Source organism: Eleutherodactylus coqui, chromosome 3 (assembly GCF_035609145.1).
Source record: "Eleutherodactylus coqui strain aEleCoq1 chromosome 3, aEleCoq1.hap1, whole genome shotgun sequence".
NCBI lineage: Eukaryota > Metazoa > Chordata > Amphibia > Anura > Eleutherodactylidae > Eleutherodactylus > Eleutherodactylus coqui.
The window spans coordinates 31,989,601-32,007,580 of record NC_089839.1 but is presented as its reverse complement, the minus strand read 5'-3'; the positions used below and the strand labels follow the sequence as shown (position 1 = coordinate 32,007,580).

At 43.4% G+C, this 17,980-nt stretch overlaps 1 protein-coding gene across 1 annotated transcript in view; it reads right to left on the bottom strand.

Moving 5' to 3' along the window:
* The window catches only part of LOC136620118 (zinc finger protein 420-like), a 401,871-nt gene that overhangs the window by 16,973 nt on the left and 366,918 nt on the right, over positions 1 to 17,980 (bottom strand). The window contains exon 7 of the mRNA XM_066594838.1: positions 10,144 to 10,698. Coding sequence (XP_066450935.1) covers positions 10,144 to 10,698 — 555 coding nt within the window. The remainder of the gene's footprint in view (positions 1 to 10,143; positions 10,699 to 17,980) is intronic.

The window sequence follows — 17,980 nt, the reverse complement described above, 5'->3', positions numbered from 1 at the left end:
GGGTACTCATTTTACTCGGAAGGATGGAAGGCTGAGTCAACCCTGAGCCAGCTGCCTGAACCATGTGAGAATTGAACCCCAGTAGTAATAGTGTCACCCACAGTGTCCCCAGTAGTAATCGTGTCCGCAGTAGTAATAGTGTCCCCTATATTAACCCCAGTAGTAATAGTGTCCCCTATATTAGCCCCAGTAGTAATAGTGTCCCCTATATTAGCCCCAGTAGTGACACCCACAGTAGCCCCAGTAGTAATCGTGTCCCCTATATCGGCCCCAGTAGTAATAGGGTCCCCTATATCGTTCCCGGTAAGAATAGTGTCCCCTATATTGGCCCCAGTAGTAATAGTGTCCCCTATATCGTCCCCAGTAGTAATAGTGTTTCCTATATTAGCCCCAGTAGTAAGTGTCCCCTATATTAGCCTTAGTAGTAAGTGACACCCACAGTAGCCCCAGTAGTAATCGTGTCCCCTATATCGGCCCCAGTAGTAATAGGGTCCCCTATATCGGCCCCAGTAGTAATAGTGTTTCCTATATTAGCCTTAGTAGTAAGTGACCCCCACAGTAGCCTCAGTAGTAATAGAGTCCCCTATATCATTCCCAGTAGGAATAGTGTCCCCTATATCATTCCCAGTAGGAATAGTGTCCCCTACAGTGTCCCCAGTAGTAATAGTGTCCCCAGTAGTAAGTGTCCCCTACAGTGTCCCCAGTAGTAATAGTGTCCCCTACAGTGTCTCCAGTAGTAATAGTGTCCCCTACAGTGTCTCCAGTAGTAAGTGTCCCCTACAGTGTCCCCAGTAGTAATAGGGTCCCCTACAGTGTCCCCAGTAGTAATAGTGTCCCCTACAGTGTCCCCAGTAGTAAGTGTCCCCTACAGTGTCTCCAGTAGTAATAGTATCCCCTACAGTGTCTCCAGTAGCAATAGGGTCCCCTATATCGTTCCCAGTAGTAATAGTGCCCCCTATATTAGCCTTAGTAGTAATAGTGTCCCTATATTAGCCCCAGTAGTAATAGTGTCCCCTATATCGTTCCCAGTAGTAATAGTGTCCCCTATATTAGCTCCAGTAGTAAGTGTCCCCCACAGTAGCCCCAGTAGTAATAGTGTCCCCTATATTAGCCCCAGTAGTAATAGTGCCCTCTGTATCAGCCCCAGTAGTAATAGTGACCCCTATATCGGCTCCAGTAGTAATAGTGTCCCCTATATTAGCCCCAGTAGTAATAGTGTCCCCTATATCGTTCCCAGTAGTAATAGTGTCCCCTATATTCGCCCCAGTAGTAATAGTGTCCCCTATATTAGCCCCAGTAGTAATAGTGTCCCCTATATTAGCCCCAGTAGTAATAGTGTCCCCTAAATTAGCCCCAGTAGTAATAGTGTTCCCTATATCGTTCCCAGTAGTAATAGTGTCCCCTATATTGGCCCCAGTAGTAAGTGTCCCCTATATTAGCCTCAGTGGTAATAGTGTCCCCTATATCGTTCCCAGTAGTAAGTGTCCCCTATATCGTTCCCAGTAGTAAGTGTCCCCTATATTAGCCCCAGTAGTAAGTGTCCCCTATATCGTTCCCAGTAGTAATAGTGTCCCCTATATCGTTCCCAGTAGTAATAGTGTCCCCTATATCGTTCCCAGTAGTAATAGTGTCCCCTATATTGGCCCCAGTAGTAATAGTGTCCCCTATATCGGCCCCAGTAGTAATAGTGTCCCCTATATTAGCCTCAGTAGTAATAGTGTCCCCCACAGTGGCCCCAGTAGTCCTAGTCTTCAGAGCCCCACTGCTCCTCTGCTCAGCACTGCTCCTGGCAAAAGTGTGTGCGTGGTACAGGATCACCTTAGAACCGATATAACTTGGGGGGGGGGGGTACAGAGGGGCAACTATTATGTTGTCAGGGGCACAAATAAGGCGTATTACTTTGTAGTGGGGATTATTATTGAGTTGGGGGCTACACGTATCCTGGGGTCCCTCATCTTATAAGACTCTAATAATGACTCTGACACACATTACAGGAGCCACACATTGTACTTACCTGGGGCAGCCGTGTGCTTACAGGACCTGTGGTGATGTCACAGTCATGTGACAGGTCACATGGGTAGAGGAGGGAGGGAGTCACATGACCAGCTCCTCAGTATAAAGGACTGTGTGGAGTGAAAGAAGTTGTAGTTTCTGTGTGCGGATCAGGATGGATTTATTATTGTGTGTGTGTGTATATATATATATATATATATATATATATATATATAGATATATATATATATATATAATTTTTTTTTTTATAATTATTGCTTATTTTAAAGCACCATTAATTCCAGAGCGCTGCACTAATGTAATGTAGGAGTACAACTACATACAAACTATATATATATATATAGAACCACATAATAATAATATAATAATAATCTTTATTTGTATGGCGCCAACTTATTCCGCAGCGCTTTCAGGCATGGATGAATGCAAAACATAACAATAATGACACATATATAATGACAGGAAGGGTAGACATCTACTCAATGACTAATAAATTGATATTAAGGGAGGGAGGACCCTGCCTGCGGGGGCTTACAGTATACAGGGGAGATATGGGGTATATCACAGCAGGGCCGTCCACACTGTCATACTGTCATATATTTATCTGTGTAACTCAAAAAATGAATGAAAACCTAATGTTTCACAGATCCATAGACTAATGGTTGAAACATGGTCGAATTATGACTATGTTTAGCCTAGTATGTTTGCGCCTACTACATTTTTGTGTCCCCACCCCTGGCTTGGCTTACTATTCCCAATCATTGTTTTGATTTGAAGGAATGCTGCCATCCAATAGGTGGCGCTGCAGAGGTATTAGCTCCATCTTCCTTATTTGCATAAATTACCCGCAGGAGCATGCATGGCCTTAAGTGTCTCCTTACTCACCTCTAGGTGTCCCCACACCACTTTTGGGTGCTTCCCCCGACCCACTCACTCCCTAGTCTAAGTGGGTGCTCTCCTTAAGGAGACATGACACCCCTCCTGTATATACATCTTGTATATAGTGCTATGGAGCATGCTGGTATAACCTGGGTATCTCCTGTGTATATATAGGTGTGTGTATAATATATATATATATATATATATATATATATATATATATATATATATATATATATATATATACATACATTGCACACTTTACACACAATTAAAAAAACATTAAAAAACCTGCATGCGGTATTAAGAAACCCCAAAACGCATGTATTGCAGTTTTTAATAGTTTCTTAAAATTACATGTGGTTTTTGAACACAGCATGCAGTTTTTTAATGTGTTTTTTAACTGTTTCAAAAATGGTAAAAAAAAGTGAACACAGCATAAGGGGCTACAAAGTTTCATGTAGTCCAGGAAATGAGTCATGTTTGGAAAGCTTATGCCAGGGGGCTAGATCATGTATGTAAATGTGTTTTGCAGCTGGTCTGCGCATGCGCGGGCAACCTGTGCATCGCGAGCACGCCGGAGCAGTCCCATTCAACGGGACAGAAGAGCAGACTGCGCAAGCACGTCTAATCGAGGGAGAAGAAGGCTTCGGTCGGCGCCATGGAGACGGGGACGCCAACACCGGGGGGGGGGGGGGGGTAAGTATATAACTTCTGTATGGCCAATATTTAATGCACGATGTATATTACAAAGTGCATTTATATGGCCATACAGAAGTGTATAACTTCACTTGCTTTCGCGGGACAACCCCTTTAAGAAAGATGTGCACAAGATCTGGTCATGGGCAGAGAAGTATCTAACCCATCTACCTGCAGTACAGTTGAACACAGTGGGAGACCTGTTGAGCCATAGCCACTCAATAGCAGGACAGTGGTCCATAAATCCAGATATATTCCATAAGATGGCACTTCGATAGGTTTGTGAGAGGTAGATCTCATGGCAACAAGAGTAAACATCAAGGTGGAGACATTCTGCTCTATATAAAAAGAAGGTAGATGCTGTGCCCATTTCATGGAGGTCAGAGTGGCATACATATTCCTTCCAGTTTCCATGATACCAAACGTATTGATGATAATCAGGCAACACCAGGCCATGGCAATAGCCTTGACACAGTTCTGGCCTAAGAGTTTGTTTTTCACCGTGGACATATACATAAGTCAAGGTTCTTACTGGAGGCTACCCCTCTGCAGGACCTGGTGTCTTAGGGCAAGCAGCTTTGCACTCATCTGAAGAGCTTCAACCTGACAGCTTGGAGGTTGACCAGTCCCTACTCGGTTCTGGAGGACTATCCCATGCAGTCTTAATTCCATTAGCCATACTATACTTTTTACAAGATGGACAAAACAATCAAGTGTGTTTACACTTAAATTGTAGGTTGTGGCCATGTGATCCTTTCCAATCAGACAACTGTTCCAAGACCGCTTGGTAAAAAGGTTTTAAGGGGCTCAGCGAGATTTCAGCCTACAATTCTTAGGCTAATTCAGCAATGGGATCTGTCTATAATATTAAAGGTGTTATCTTTACCGCCCCTTGATATTCTGTAGGTGGTAGATCGCAACCTCCTTTCTATAAAAGTAATCTCCCTATTGCCAATCACATCAGCCAAAAGAGTAGGCGAGCTCCAGGCCCGCTTATAGTCAGAGCCTTACATCACTTTTTAGCCAGATGAAATGCTGCTAAGATATCTCCAAAGTACCATCTTTCAGAAATACAAATCAGGTGATTTCCCTTCTGTATTTTCTCCGATATTTCACCTAAATCCTTCTGAGGAGGAGGAGGTTAGATTACATACATTAAACGTCTTAAGATGTGTAAAAATGTATTGTGAGAGCTTAGGAAATAAAAAAGCTACAGAACATTCTTATTCTTTTTTCCACAAAAATAGAGGCATGAAGGCATCTGAACCCACTTTGAGTAAGAGCATCAAGGATGCAATTAAGAGATCCATAACAGGACCTAGAACCCCCTGAATTTATTAAGGCTCATTCCACTCAAGCTGTTTCTGCCATTGGGGCAGATAGATGCTTATTACCATTATAGTATGTCTGTAACTCAGCTGCTTGGAGCTCCCACAACATTTTCATGAACCTTTCATAGGTTAAATTCCAGGTTCTCAGATAGGATATTCTTGGAATATTCAGTTTTGAGCAGTACTCAGTATGAAGACCTTCCTGATGGGGGTATCTCTTTGATAAAACCCCATATTGTGCTGCTGGTAAGTCGTAAGGGAAGCGTTGATTTCTATTGTTCTTCTGTTTTCTTAGTCCTAACAGCAGCACAAGGTTTCCTTCCTTCTTATACTTTTCTCTATTATTTAATACTGACGCGGTAGGTATTAACTAGACCTATATATAGTGGATAGGGTTGGGTCTAAGCTAATTAATTTGACAAATTTAATTGCTTCTCATTAAAAATCCTCTCTGTCCAACCAGTACAGGGGGCAAAAATACCCCCATATTGTATCGCTATTAGGACTAAGGGCTTAGTCAGACGGGCGTTTTTTGCCGCGATTTGCGGATCGCATGACGGATGCGCATCCGCAAATCGCGTGACCGGTGCGCGCAAGTCGCCCGCAAATCGCCCGAAAATCTGCTCCTAGCCGCGTTTCATTAGAAACGGGCCGGAGCTGTCCAGCGCATTGCATTCAATGGAGACGGCAATACAGCCGTCTCCATTGAAAGCAATGCGCTGCGGGCGAGCCCGGGATGAATTGTCGGTAAGGGCTTAAATATATAAGCCCTTACCTGCAATTCATCCAAAAATTTGTTAAAATAAAAAAAAATTGCATTCTCACCTTCTGCCGGCAGCTCCGAGCGGCCGTCCTGCAGTGGGTGTGAAGGGGGTGTGAGTCAGACCTGCCCCCTGATTGGCTCAGCGCTGAGCCAATCAGAGGCATGCCTCACTCACACCCATTCATGAATTCATGAATGGATGTGAGTCAGACCTGCCCCTGATTGGCTCAGCGCTGAGAGGCAGCAGTCACTCACCCATTCATAAATTCATGAATGGGTGTGTGAGTGAAACCGGCCTCTGATTGGTCAGGCTGTGACCAATCAGAGGCAGATCATTCAGCAGGCGGGGATTTTAAAGCCCCGCCGGCTGAATAGTGCCAAGAAGCAGTTCAGGAGAACTGACAGCGGCCGCGGCTGGACTCTGGCTGCAGCGGAAAGGTGAGTATACAATTTTTTTTTATTTTAACACATTTTAGCATGAATTGCAGGGAAGGGTTTATATATTTAACCCCTTCCCGACAATTCACCCCGCGCACGCCGGCAGCCCATTGCTTTCAATGGAGCGGCTGTATTGCCGCTCCATTGAATTCAATGGGCAAACATCGTTCTTCTCTGCCACAGCTGTTACAGCTGTGGCAGAGAAGAATGATTTGTCTTCTATATGTTCTCAATGGGGTCGGCGCTGCTGCCGCCGGCCCCATTGAGCGCATATACAGAAGCGAACAGAAATCGCAGATCGCAGATAGGTGCGATCTGCGATTTTTTTGTTCTATAATTTTTCGGACGAGCGCATAAAAAGCGCTCATGTGTCCGATACCATTGCGAAGCAATGGTTTTAAAAAAATCGCCGGACGCATGCGCATGCGCAAATCGCGGCAAAAAACGCCCGTCTGACTAAGCCCTAAGGGAGAACAGATTAACGATAGAAATCAACAAATATTATTGGTTTATTAACAGTGGCATTATACCAAGGCAACCAATCCTTCAGATATACTGCAGCTTCTGGACGGGAACCATGGGCTGGATAATATGAATGGATGATAGCAAAGGACGGATTAGGGCTGGATGTATATACCAAAGACTATATAGATATGTATGAATGGTATCAAAAGGCACTAGATGGATAAAGGCTCGAAATATAACCCAAGGAGGGACCGTGTATGGGACAATGTTTGGGATCCACAAAAGAGATTACATTAATTACCCCCATCAACTATGAACCATGAACTATAGTTCAGCGGTTCATTCAGACCACCTAGAGGGGGGGACCGTAATCTCTGTTCAAAATCTACATCAACACCCCCACCCGACCCCAGGGATGGCCATATTATCTCAAGTGCCATAAACCTCAAACAATCCGGATTTCCACCATGTTCTTCATGGATATGTTGTGTCACTGGGGTATGCCTTTTATCCATCACAACACCTATATGTTCTATTAATTGCAAAGAGACCTGCGCTTGCCATTACGAGCGCAGGCCGCTACCAAGGGGTTGAAGCAGCGGCTTCCACTCCGACCCCAGCGTACTCCGGCACTGACAGTGGACGCTGCCTAGAAAACCAGATTTATAAATGTGCTTTTGCATTGGGTGTTCCTTCATAGCATCTTGCAGCACATAGGGCTTGACCCATCCCTTCTTGAAAAAATCTTGGCACTTTACAACCCCACCACAAGGGTTTGTGTTAATTGTGTGTTGTCTGACACATTGCAGATACAGAATGGTACTAGACAGCTATGCCCACTTTCACCATTGTTGTAGATCATAACAATGGAGCATCTGGCAGTGGCACTGCGGGTGAACCCTATTATTAAAGGTATTGGAGTAGGACCTACTCAATATACAATAACTTGGCCTTATAAGCTGACAATCTGCTGCTATATATTGCTAACCCTCTGGTATCCTTGCCATCTGTGCTATAAAAAAAAAAGAACTTTGAGAGGTTCAACTATCCCATATATTGCTCACTATCTTCAGTACGTAGCCCTTCCCAAGCTTTATACCCAGCCGACTGATGCAGATTGACAAAAGGCTTTTCTTCTGACTCCTAACCATTACCTTTATAACTTTACAAATACCTGATTTAGATAAATGGAGTTTACGGATGAAGATGGACTTCCTAGATTGGTTGGAGGAGCAAGGGTAGTGGGCCATGTGCTGTCTTGGCTTTGATTATGTCTACTGCATCTGCCTCAGGTTCAGCCCCCCACTCTCCCTTTTTTTTTCTCCCCTCTCTTCCTTTCTTCACTTCTTTCTGTTTTCTTTCTGGTCCTTCTTGCAATAATTTTTGAAATGATGACAACAATATATACAATTGTTATTTCATAAACTTTATTGGATATAACATATTTTAGCAATTTTTGAAGGCCATTATATGCTATTTATAATACAGTTGAGGTACTTTTTCTGATGGCAGGATTTAGCATTTTTGCTGTTCTTTTATATCCATGTTCAGTAACACTGTCAGAATATGCTGGTTATTTTGGATGTTGGTTTCACACTCCAGTTTAACCCTTTCGAATCTAATTTCCATACCACCCACATTCTTCCCAGTTCTTATTTTTTTGGGTGGGAAAGAGTGTTGTGGATTCTTTGGAATTGCTCAAAAGAAATTTTATATATATATATTACTATGGACGTATATTACACAATATAGGAGAGCGTTCCGTCATTGGAGCTCTCTTCTGTATATTACAGTATGCAGGGGAGAGATCCGACATCTGAGTTCTCTTCTGTATATGTATATTACACTATGCAGAGGAAAGACCTCTCCTGCATACTGTAATAAGAGTAGTGTTCATTAAAGGTTTCCCCTGACCCACTGAGAACAATGAAACTTGGCACAGTTATTAGTCCTCCTCTACATCGGTGCCACATAGGAACAAACACTTCTCCCATCTCTTTATGCAACTGTAAACACCTTGCTTGTAGATGTCGACAGGTGGCTCCAAAAGCCACGTTGTGACTTCAGAAATCAGAGTCTCATCATCTGGAAAGTGCTTGCCCTTCAAAAATGAGTTCATTGTTGGAAAGAGGTGAAAGTGCGATGATGGGAGGTCAGGTCAATTAGGGGAATGTGGTAGAATCTCCATCTGGGCAACACTGTGAGTTGTGAACTGGGGCATTAACTTGCAGAAAGAGGACACCTTTGGTGAGCATGCCACGTCTCTTGGTCTTCATGGCCTCCTGCAGTTTCCGCAGCAGTGAAGCATAGTATGCCCCAGTAATCATGATCTAGGCTAAAAAAATCCATGCTTGTCACAAAACACTGTGAGCATGACCTTGCTTGCCGAGGGTTGGGCCCGTGCCTTCTTTGGATTAGGGGAGTCCGAATTGCATTGACTGGACTTTAATCTCCAGATCATAGTGATGGACCCAGCTTTCATCCTGTGTGATCAGTCTGTTGAAAAAGTCCTCCTGGTTTCCATGGCACATCATCAAAAGAACCTGGGAGCATTCAACTCATTCCTGCTTCTGGAAAGGTGTGAGTGAATACCTTATGCATAGGAAGATGGTCTTGGATGATTTTTTCCACGGACCCCAGACTAATCTCGACACTTTTGGGCTAGGTCGCAAATCGTAACGCATCGATTTTCCAAAATGGCAGCTTTCACTTGCTCGATGGTTTGTTCATCGGTAGCGGAGTGGGGTCGCCCTGGAATTGGAGCCGTTTCAACCGAAGTCCGACCACATTTGAATTGGCGAAGCCAGTTCTTGACTAGATCATATGCTGAGGAATCCTCCTTAAAAACCTCTTTCATCTCATCAAACGTCTTCCTTGCTGTGCGGCCTTTCAAGTAAAGCAACTTGATGACTGCTCTGTATTCCACTGGCCCATTATCAGACCTTGCACCACTGCAGCACCAGTAAAAGAAAGACCGTTATCAGTGCAGAGTTACAAATTGGAACGTAACCTATAGATACTTAAAGCATTACACATGTGCAGTTTCATCATCCTGCGATAAATAGAAGTGGGTCAGGGGAAATATTTAATGAACTTCCCTCGTACATTTACAGAAGAGAGCTCCGACATTGCAACTCTCTTCTGTATAGTGTTAGAAATATGTGTTGGACTTCGTCCGACAGGAGAGCTATGCAGGGAAATCTCAATGTCAGAAGAGGTCTGACACTGGATTGGAAAGGCTTCATAAAGGTTAACTTTTTTTTTTTTTTAAAGTGCTTTTGTGTCAATACATTGCATTTTATTCTCCCATCAACTGAGTGTTTTTTGCAGAGTTCTAGTCTTCATTGATCCAGTTTTTGGGAATATATCATTTTTATTGGTGTTTTTTTCTGGAGGCATTCTTAACAAAATCTGCAATTCCGACTTTTTTTTTTATGGCATTCACCATGACATAATTAACAATAATTAATTTTATGCCATAACGTTCCTACATTCCGAACATGAAAATGGCTTTGTCCCTTGTGGATTCTCTGATGTCTAACTAGATCTGTTTTCAAAGCAAAACATTTCCCACATTCAGAACCTGAAATTGGCTCTGCCCCTGAGTAAGCCCCCTAATGTCTAACAAAATATGATTGCTGGGTAAGACATTTCCTACATAAATATACGACTTCTCTTCTGTGTGACTGATCTCATGTTCAACAAGACTTGATTTCAGAGTAAAACATCTCCCACACTGACTACATGAAAATGCCTTCAAATGAGATTTCTGGTGTGTAACAAGACCCGATTTCTGGATAAAACATTTCCCACATTCTGAACATGAAAATGGCTTCTCTCCTGTGTGAATTCTATGATGTCTAGCAAGATGTGATTTCACAGCAAAGCATTTCCCACACTCTGTACATGAAAATGGCTTCTCTCCTGTGTGAGTTCTTTGATGTGTAACAAGATCCGTTTTCATTGTAAAACACTTGCCACACTCAGGACATGAAAATGGCTTCTCCCCTGTGTGAGTTCTCTGATGACTAATAAGATGTGATTTCTGGTAAAAGCATTTCCCACATTCTGAACATGAATATGGTTTCTCTCCTGTGTGAATTCTTCGATGTACATTAAGAGTTGATTTCAAAGTAAAGCATTGAGCACATTCTGAACATGAAAATCGCTTTGCCCCTGTGGGAGATTTCTGATGTTCAACATCACTTCTGTGACTTTTATCTTGCTTAACAGTCAGAGCCTGTTTAAAAGGATCAGATGATAAATATTTGCTGTGAAGGGCTGACTGTTTATCTGGGATAATAGTGGGCTCTTCTAATGTATCTTGTGCAATATTGAAATTTTCTGCTTTAAAATCTGAAGACATCAGATGTTCCCCTGAGCTCCATGTACCGGCATCTGCCAACAATAAAATGCATTTTTGTTATTTTGGAATAAAAATTAGAAATTTGATATTTTATAACATTTGTATATAAAATTTCCATACAAGACTGGAAAGCATGCAGCAAATTTCAGTAACTAATCCCTTTCAGCCAGAGGAAGGGTGGTCCCCCTCTGACAGGATCACGAAATGCCAATGATTGCCATGGTAGTCCTAGGCCTAGTTAAGGTTCACGAGATTGCCATTTATCTAACCACAATAAACCCTACCCTGGCAAGGCTTAATATATGAATGTTAAAAATTAAATATACTGCAATACTGGAGTATTACAGTCTATTGTAGACGCAATGAAATGATCACAAGTTCAAGTCCCCTAAGCAAGCGACTTATATGATTACACATGTGCAGTTTCAGCATCCTGCGATAAATTTATGCCCATTTGCAGGAACCCCTTCCCAACTAGGACGTAAACTTACGTCCTGGGGTGGGAACGGATTAGTGGCACAGTATTATGCACTCTCTTTACTTCACAAATTCAATTCAACTTTCCAGAACCTTATTGGAGATGCCCATCCCAAAGAGGAACTTTTCCACCTTTTTTCCCAAAACATTTCTATACACCCCATGATTTATATAATAAATGTTCCTCTGAGAACTCTTTCTAAAACTGGTGCCAGGCTGCGCCTACATATTCTAATGGCGGCTAAGTATGCTATAGCACTATTTTGGAAACATACTGCACAACCTTCCCTAACGGAGCGCTACAAATGGAGACATTCGTTCTATTGAATATCTAAATGACACTATTCATAATACTTTAAACATATTTTGTGTCACCTGGTCATTATTGGATTTATTTTTGATTGTAGTTAGAATGTAGGATTTGGTGCTCTCATGAGTGATTGTGCCTCTATATCTCTTAGGCTAACTTCATACTGGCGAGCACTATATGGGACCATGAATCACAGCCCCATATCTCGCTCCCCACCATGTGAATTCCCTGTAAATGTGAGGCGTTTTCATGTCAAAACAACCTTGCATCACTTCGGGGAAGAAGCAATCCTCCGCTGTGTCACGGATAGCGGAGTTTCTTCCATTGCCTCTGCTCCGACTTCTGCAGTTACAAGCGCCAGCCACTACACAGAGGTCGGAGCAGAGGCTTCCGCAACAACCCCAGTGTATCTGCTGCTCTGGCAGCGGGCGTACAATCAGCTGATCGGTCAGGGTCTCAAACGATGGACCCCAACCGATTAACTATTGATGAGCTATCCTGAGGATAGGTCATCAATAGTATTCTCCCTGGAAAAGCCCTTTAATAACGTGTAGAGCGCTGGTAATTATATACTTGAGTCAGGATATATTGGCCGTCTTTAATGGCAGGCACCTGGATTCTACGTCTTCACGATGCAGATTCTGTTATCTGGTTTTGTCTCCGTGTTCTGGATTCTCTTAGCATTAGGCCTGTTTCACACGGGCGACAAAGTCGCACGCTTTTCTCGCATTGCGACAACTCGCATGTAGGTGAAGCCCATGCTTCCCTATGGATTCCTTCACATTTGGGATGTTTTGTAGCATGCAACTTTCGAGTCAAAAACCTTGCGGGTCCTGCGATATGCCTGCGACTTGCGATGTTTTGTAGCCCATGTTTCCTTATGGAGCCTTCCTCTCTATTGCACCGCATAGCACGAAAACGTGGTTTTCGTGTCGTGTGATGCAACTTTAAAAGTAGCAAATGCTACTGTCAAAGCCCTAAACTAAGCCCTAGCTGCAGAAAAAGAGTCAGTGATTGGAAATTCCCTGACTCTAGGAAGCACTGCCTCTCATTGGCTGAGCGCCTGAAGACCAGTGCCCGGGACTGTGTAGAGGATGCAGCAGAACCGGACGGAGCTTCTTAGGTGATGTATGTGTTTTGTTTTTTTTAGGAGGGGGGGGGGGTTCTGCAGCTAGGGCTTATTTTCATTTTGGCATAGGGCCTATATATCAACCAACCCCCCCCCCCCCAAAAAAAAATCCTTGTCACGTGACTTTGTAGCGCTACAAAAATGCCACCACCGATGCGATATCACATCAGCCGTGTGAAACAGGCTTTAGTCTAATAGCAACTAATGGTTCCTTAGTCCCAAAAATGGGGAAATACTCTTCCTCCCTCAGTACTGACAGCAGATGATGAAGAAATAGGCCTTACTCACAGAGGTTTCTTTTATGTTCATATTCCTGCTGTATTTTTCTATCCATACTGTAAATACTCCTCATGTGTTATCTCCTGTAGTGTTATCACATTTACACCCACATTTAATTTGTGTTTCAGCTAAATGGGCGAATACACAGGTGAAAAATGTAACAGGACACAGAGCTTAAAACTGTAGCATAAAAAAGTTGCAGATGATGAAAGAATAGAAGTTGTGACTGTTCTTTGCATTACTAAGTGGTTACTGCTCACCTGGACGGTTACCTGTGGGAATCTCCTCCTTACACCGCTCATCACCCCACACATTTACCTCTTCTTTTACCACTATGGCTGCAGCATCAATATTCTTCAGATCATCACCCTGAGGGAAAAGCTGGGAAACAAATACTGCAAAAGTCAGACAGATGTAGAGGAATGTCTTACATGAGCAAAAAAGATCATTAATTAGCATGATGACCAATAATGACAGGAGAGCAGTAGTTATATGAGGGAACCAGCTGCAGGTCTCCTAGACATTAGATGACTGCTTAATGACAACCATAAGCACCTCATACAAATGTACATTCGGCGTAGCTAGACAGACTGTGTGTTGTTTCAGTGCAGAGAGAAACTTCTGTTAGACCCAGTTAGTCTCAAAGGGTTGGGGACAATTTAGTATTGAATGCAAAACCTTTACAGCCTAGCAGGGAATTTCTCCACGTACCGGATAATCCTGTGGATGGAGAGGACTGGGGCGGCTCTCTGGGGATGTACTGTTACCGGATCTATCTGTAAGACACACATACAGTGACTGGACTCCTTCTTCAAATATCCAAGAGTCCCTGCACTTTCACTTGGTGCTCCGTCGGCTGTTTTCACGTCTTTCTGGCAGCTAAAGACTCCCCCATATAGCGCTATACGGGGCCGTCTTAAGCCGAAACCGGCGGACAGAGCAAAAGCGCTCCAAAGTGAGAGTGCAGGTACTGTTTAAAGGTCATGCGTACTTATATATGTCTATTACCTTGTGAAGTGAGGGGCTGCTGATCCTCCATCATGACCTCCTTGTACAGATCCTTGTGTCCTTCTAAATACTCCCACTCCTCCATGGAGAAATAGACAGTGACGTCCTGACACCTTATAGGAACCTGACACACACAATATACAGTCATCCTCCACAGCCCTCCTGTTACTGTATAATGTCCCCCATTCCCCGCAGCGTCACCTCTCCTGTCAGCAGTTCCGTCATCTTGAGGACATGTTCTAGGATCTTCTGTCCATTGAAGTCCTCATGTATGGGGTAGTGAGTTGAAGGCCCTGTGATTGGGCTCAGGGTTCTTCCACAACCTTCAGACACAAAGTTCTGCCAGCGCTCACTAGAGGTCTTCTTCACTACTGTATAATCCTGATGAGAGAGAAGTACTAATAGATGGTATTACTGTACATTTGTAGAGTCCCTCACCTTTTCAGACATGTCCATCTGTTATTATATATAAGAATGTCACGTGACGTCATCAGTATCTCTCACCTCTCCAGTAAGCTGATAGAGGATCTCTAGGGTGAGATGTAATAGACTCTCCGTCGTCTCCTTCCTCTTCCTCTTCCTCTCCATCCTTGGCAGGTTAATCAGAAAAGCTCTCTCATATGGAAGACCCCAAAAGGTGATACTAGGATGCCGGAACCTGAATGGAAAGATGATGAACAAATGTAAAAACCACAGAAAATCCAATGTAAAAAAGAAAACTCTTTTATGGAGATAATAAGTAGAAACATTTTAGGAGACACTGAGGGGTAGATGTTGTCCTCCTTCTTTGTGTAGGTTTATGGGGGGATTACAACCTACAGCGCTGTTATGGGGGGATGGGGGACGTATAGAGGCCACTTATACTTGTTGGATATGAAATAGGACCGTTAGTACTTGGGAGAGATAGTCGAGGGACCGTTATTACTTAGGGCAATGAAGTACAGGAGGACTGCTGTTACTTGTGGTTACACATAGAGGGACCGTTAGTACGGGGGAAATACCAATATTTGGAGGGACCTCTATTACATAGGGGGAAATACCAACATTTGGACCACTGTTACTTGGAGGGGGGGGGCAGAGAGGGGCCGCTCTTACTTGGAGGGGGAGCAGAGAGGGGCCGCTCTTACTTGGAGGGGGGGGCAGAGAGGGGCCGTTGTTACTTGAAGGGGGGGACAAGGAGGGGCCGCTGATACTTGGAGGGGGGGCAGAAGGGCCACTGTTACTTGGAGGGGGGGACAGAGAGGGGTCACTGTTACTTGGAGGGGGGGACAGAGGAGCTGCAGTTACTTTGAGGGGAGGGCAGAGAGGGGCCACTGTTACTTGGAGGGGGCGGAGAGGGGCTGCTGTTACTTGGAGGGGGGAGGGACAGAGGGGCAACTGTTAGTTGGGGGGGAGAGGGGCAACTGTTACTTGGAGGAGGGGACAGAGAGGAGCCGCTGTTACTTGGAGGAGGGGACAGAGAGGAGCCGCTGTTACTTGGAGGAGTACACAAAAGAGCTGCTTTCCCCTTGTTAATGGCGCAGATAAGTCTTATTACTTTGGGGCACAATGGAGCCTTTACTTTGTAGTGTAATTATTACTGTGTGGGGGTTTGAGTTTGGGGTACAGATATCTTGGGGTCCCTCTTCTTACAGGACCCTAGTACAGACCCCCGCTCACATCAGAGACTTAGCATCAGCTACACGGCGCACATTACAGGAGTCGGACATTGTACTTACCAGGAGCAGCCGTGGGTTTACAGGACCTGTGGTGATGTCATAGTCATGTGACTGGTCACATGGGTGGAAGGAGGCAGTCACATGATCAGCTCAGTGTATCCAAGATTGTTGGGTGGGAGGAGGGGAAGTTTCTGTGTGCGGATCAGGACGGAGTTGTGTTTAGTATTATTTAATAATCTATATATATATAAAATTGAATGTATGTCTGTCTGTCTGTTTGTCCTTTATGCGCTACTACACCATTCATCCGATCGCCATGAAACCTTGGGAAGTTGTTGAGTGCACTCCTGGGAAGATTACTGCATAGTACATCTATCCTATGATAAATGGCACGCGTGCGAGCGTCGTCGACCGTTACGCCCCCCCCCCCCCCACGTAGATCTTTCGATTTCCATCATTGCTACTAATTCTCTCACTTCCCGATGTCGTAGAAACATGAAATTCGGCACGAGCATTGATTATGTCATAAATAGGAAAAGTTAATAGGTCCCAACTTGATTATTCAATTCTAAGTGCAAAAGAATTAGCGTCCAAATTTTACGAATGGAATCTAATTCACTTCCTGATGTAATTTGGCACGAGCATTGATTATGTCATAAAAAGGAAAAGCTAATGGGTCCCAACTCGATTATTCAATTGTAAGCGCAAAAGAATTAGCGTCCAAATTTAACGTACGGAATCTAATTCTCTCACTTCCCAATGTCATAGAAACCTGAAATTTGGCACGAGCATTGATTATGTCATAAATAGGAAAAGCTTATAGGTCCCAACTCGATTATTCAATTATAAGCGCAAAAGAATTAGCGTCCAAATTTTATGTACGGAATGTAATTCTCTCACTTCCCAATGTCATAGAAACTTGAAATTTGGCACGAGCATTCATTATGTCATAAATAGGAAAAGCTTATAGGTCCCAACTCGATTATTCAATTATAAGCGCAAAAGAATTAGCGTCCAAATTTTATGTACGGAATCTAATTCTCTCTCTTCCTGATGTCATCTATATATATAAAAATGAATGTCTGTCTGTCTGTCTGTCCTTTATGCATTACTACACCATTCATCCAATTGCCATGAGACTTTGGGAAGTTGCTGAGTACACTCCTGGGAAGATTACTGGCATAGTACAACTATCCTACGATAGGTGGCACGCGTGCGAGCATCGACAGTTATGCCCCGCAGACAAAGATCGTTTGATTTCCATCTCAAGCACGAAAGCAAAAGGCATTACGAGCAACGGGATGAGTGTTCAACCAGAAAATGATGCATCCGCCGAACGTTTCGCAAGACAATTGCTGGATATTGGGGATGCTGAGGTAAAATGAAAGCTGTGCTGTGATTGGTTGCTATTTCTTATACTGCTGAGGTAACATGAAAGCTGTGCTGTGATTGGTTGCTATATATTATACTGCTGAGGTAACATGAAAGCTTTGCTGTGATTGGTTGTTATATATTATACCGCTGAGGTAACATGAAAGCTGTGCTGTGATTGGTTGCTATATATTATACTGCTGGGGCAACATAAGAGCTGTGCTGTGATTGGTTGCTACTTCTTATACTACTGAGGTCACATGAAAGCTGTGCTGTTATTGGTTTCTATATATTATACCGCTGAGGTAAAATTAATGCTGCGCTGTGATTGGTTGCTATTTTTTATATTGCTGAGGTAGAATAAAAGTTGCGCTTTGATTGGTTATTTCTCTTACTGCTCAGGTAACATGAAAGCTCCGCTGTGATTGGTGGTTTATATATATTATACTGCTGAGGTAACATGTAAGCTGCGCTGCGATTGGTTGTTATATATTATACCACTGAGGTAACATGAAAGCTGCACTGTGATTAGTTATCTAGATATATAAAAACGAATGTATGTATGTATTTCTGTCTTCGCAGCAACGCGCGCCGGGTAAGCTAGTGTAATATAAATATTCATTAAAGTATATCCAGCAGCCAGACTATTACAGGTACAAATTATCACTTCACAGTGTCATACTGGTAGGAGAATTGCAACCCTTAAAAGGAACGTTATCGGCCCTCAAGAAACCACAAAACCAGCATATATCCTCTTGTGGGAGAAGGAATCAAACCTTCAAATGTCAGATAAG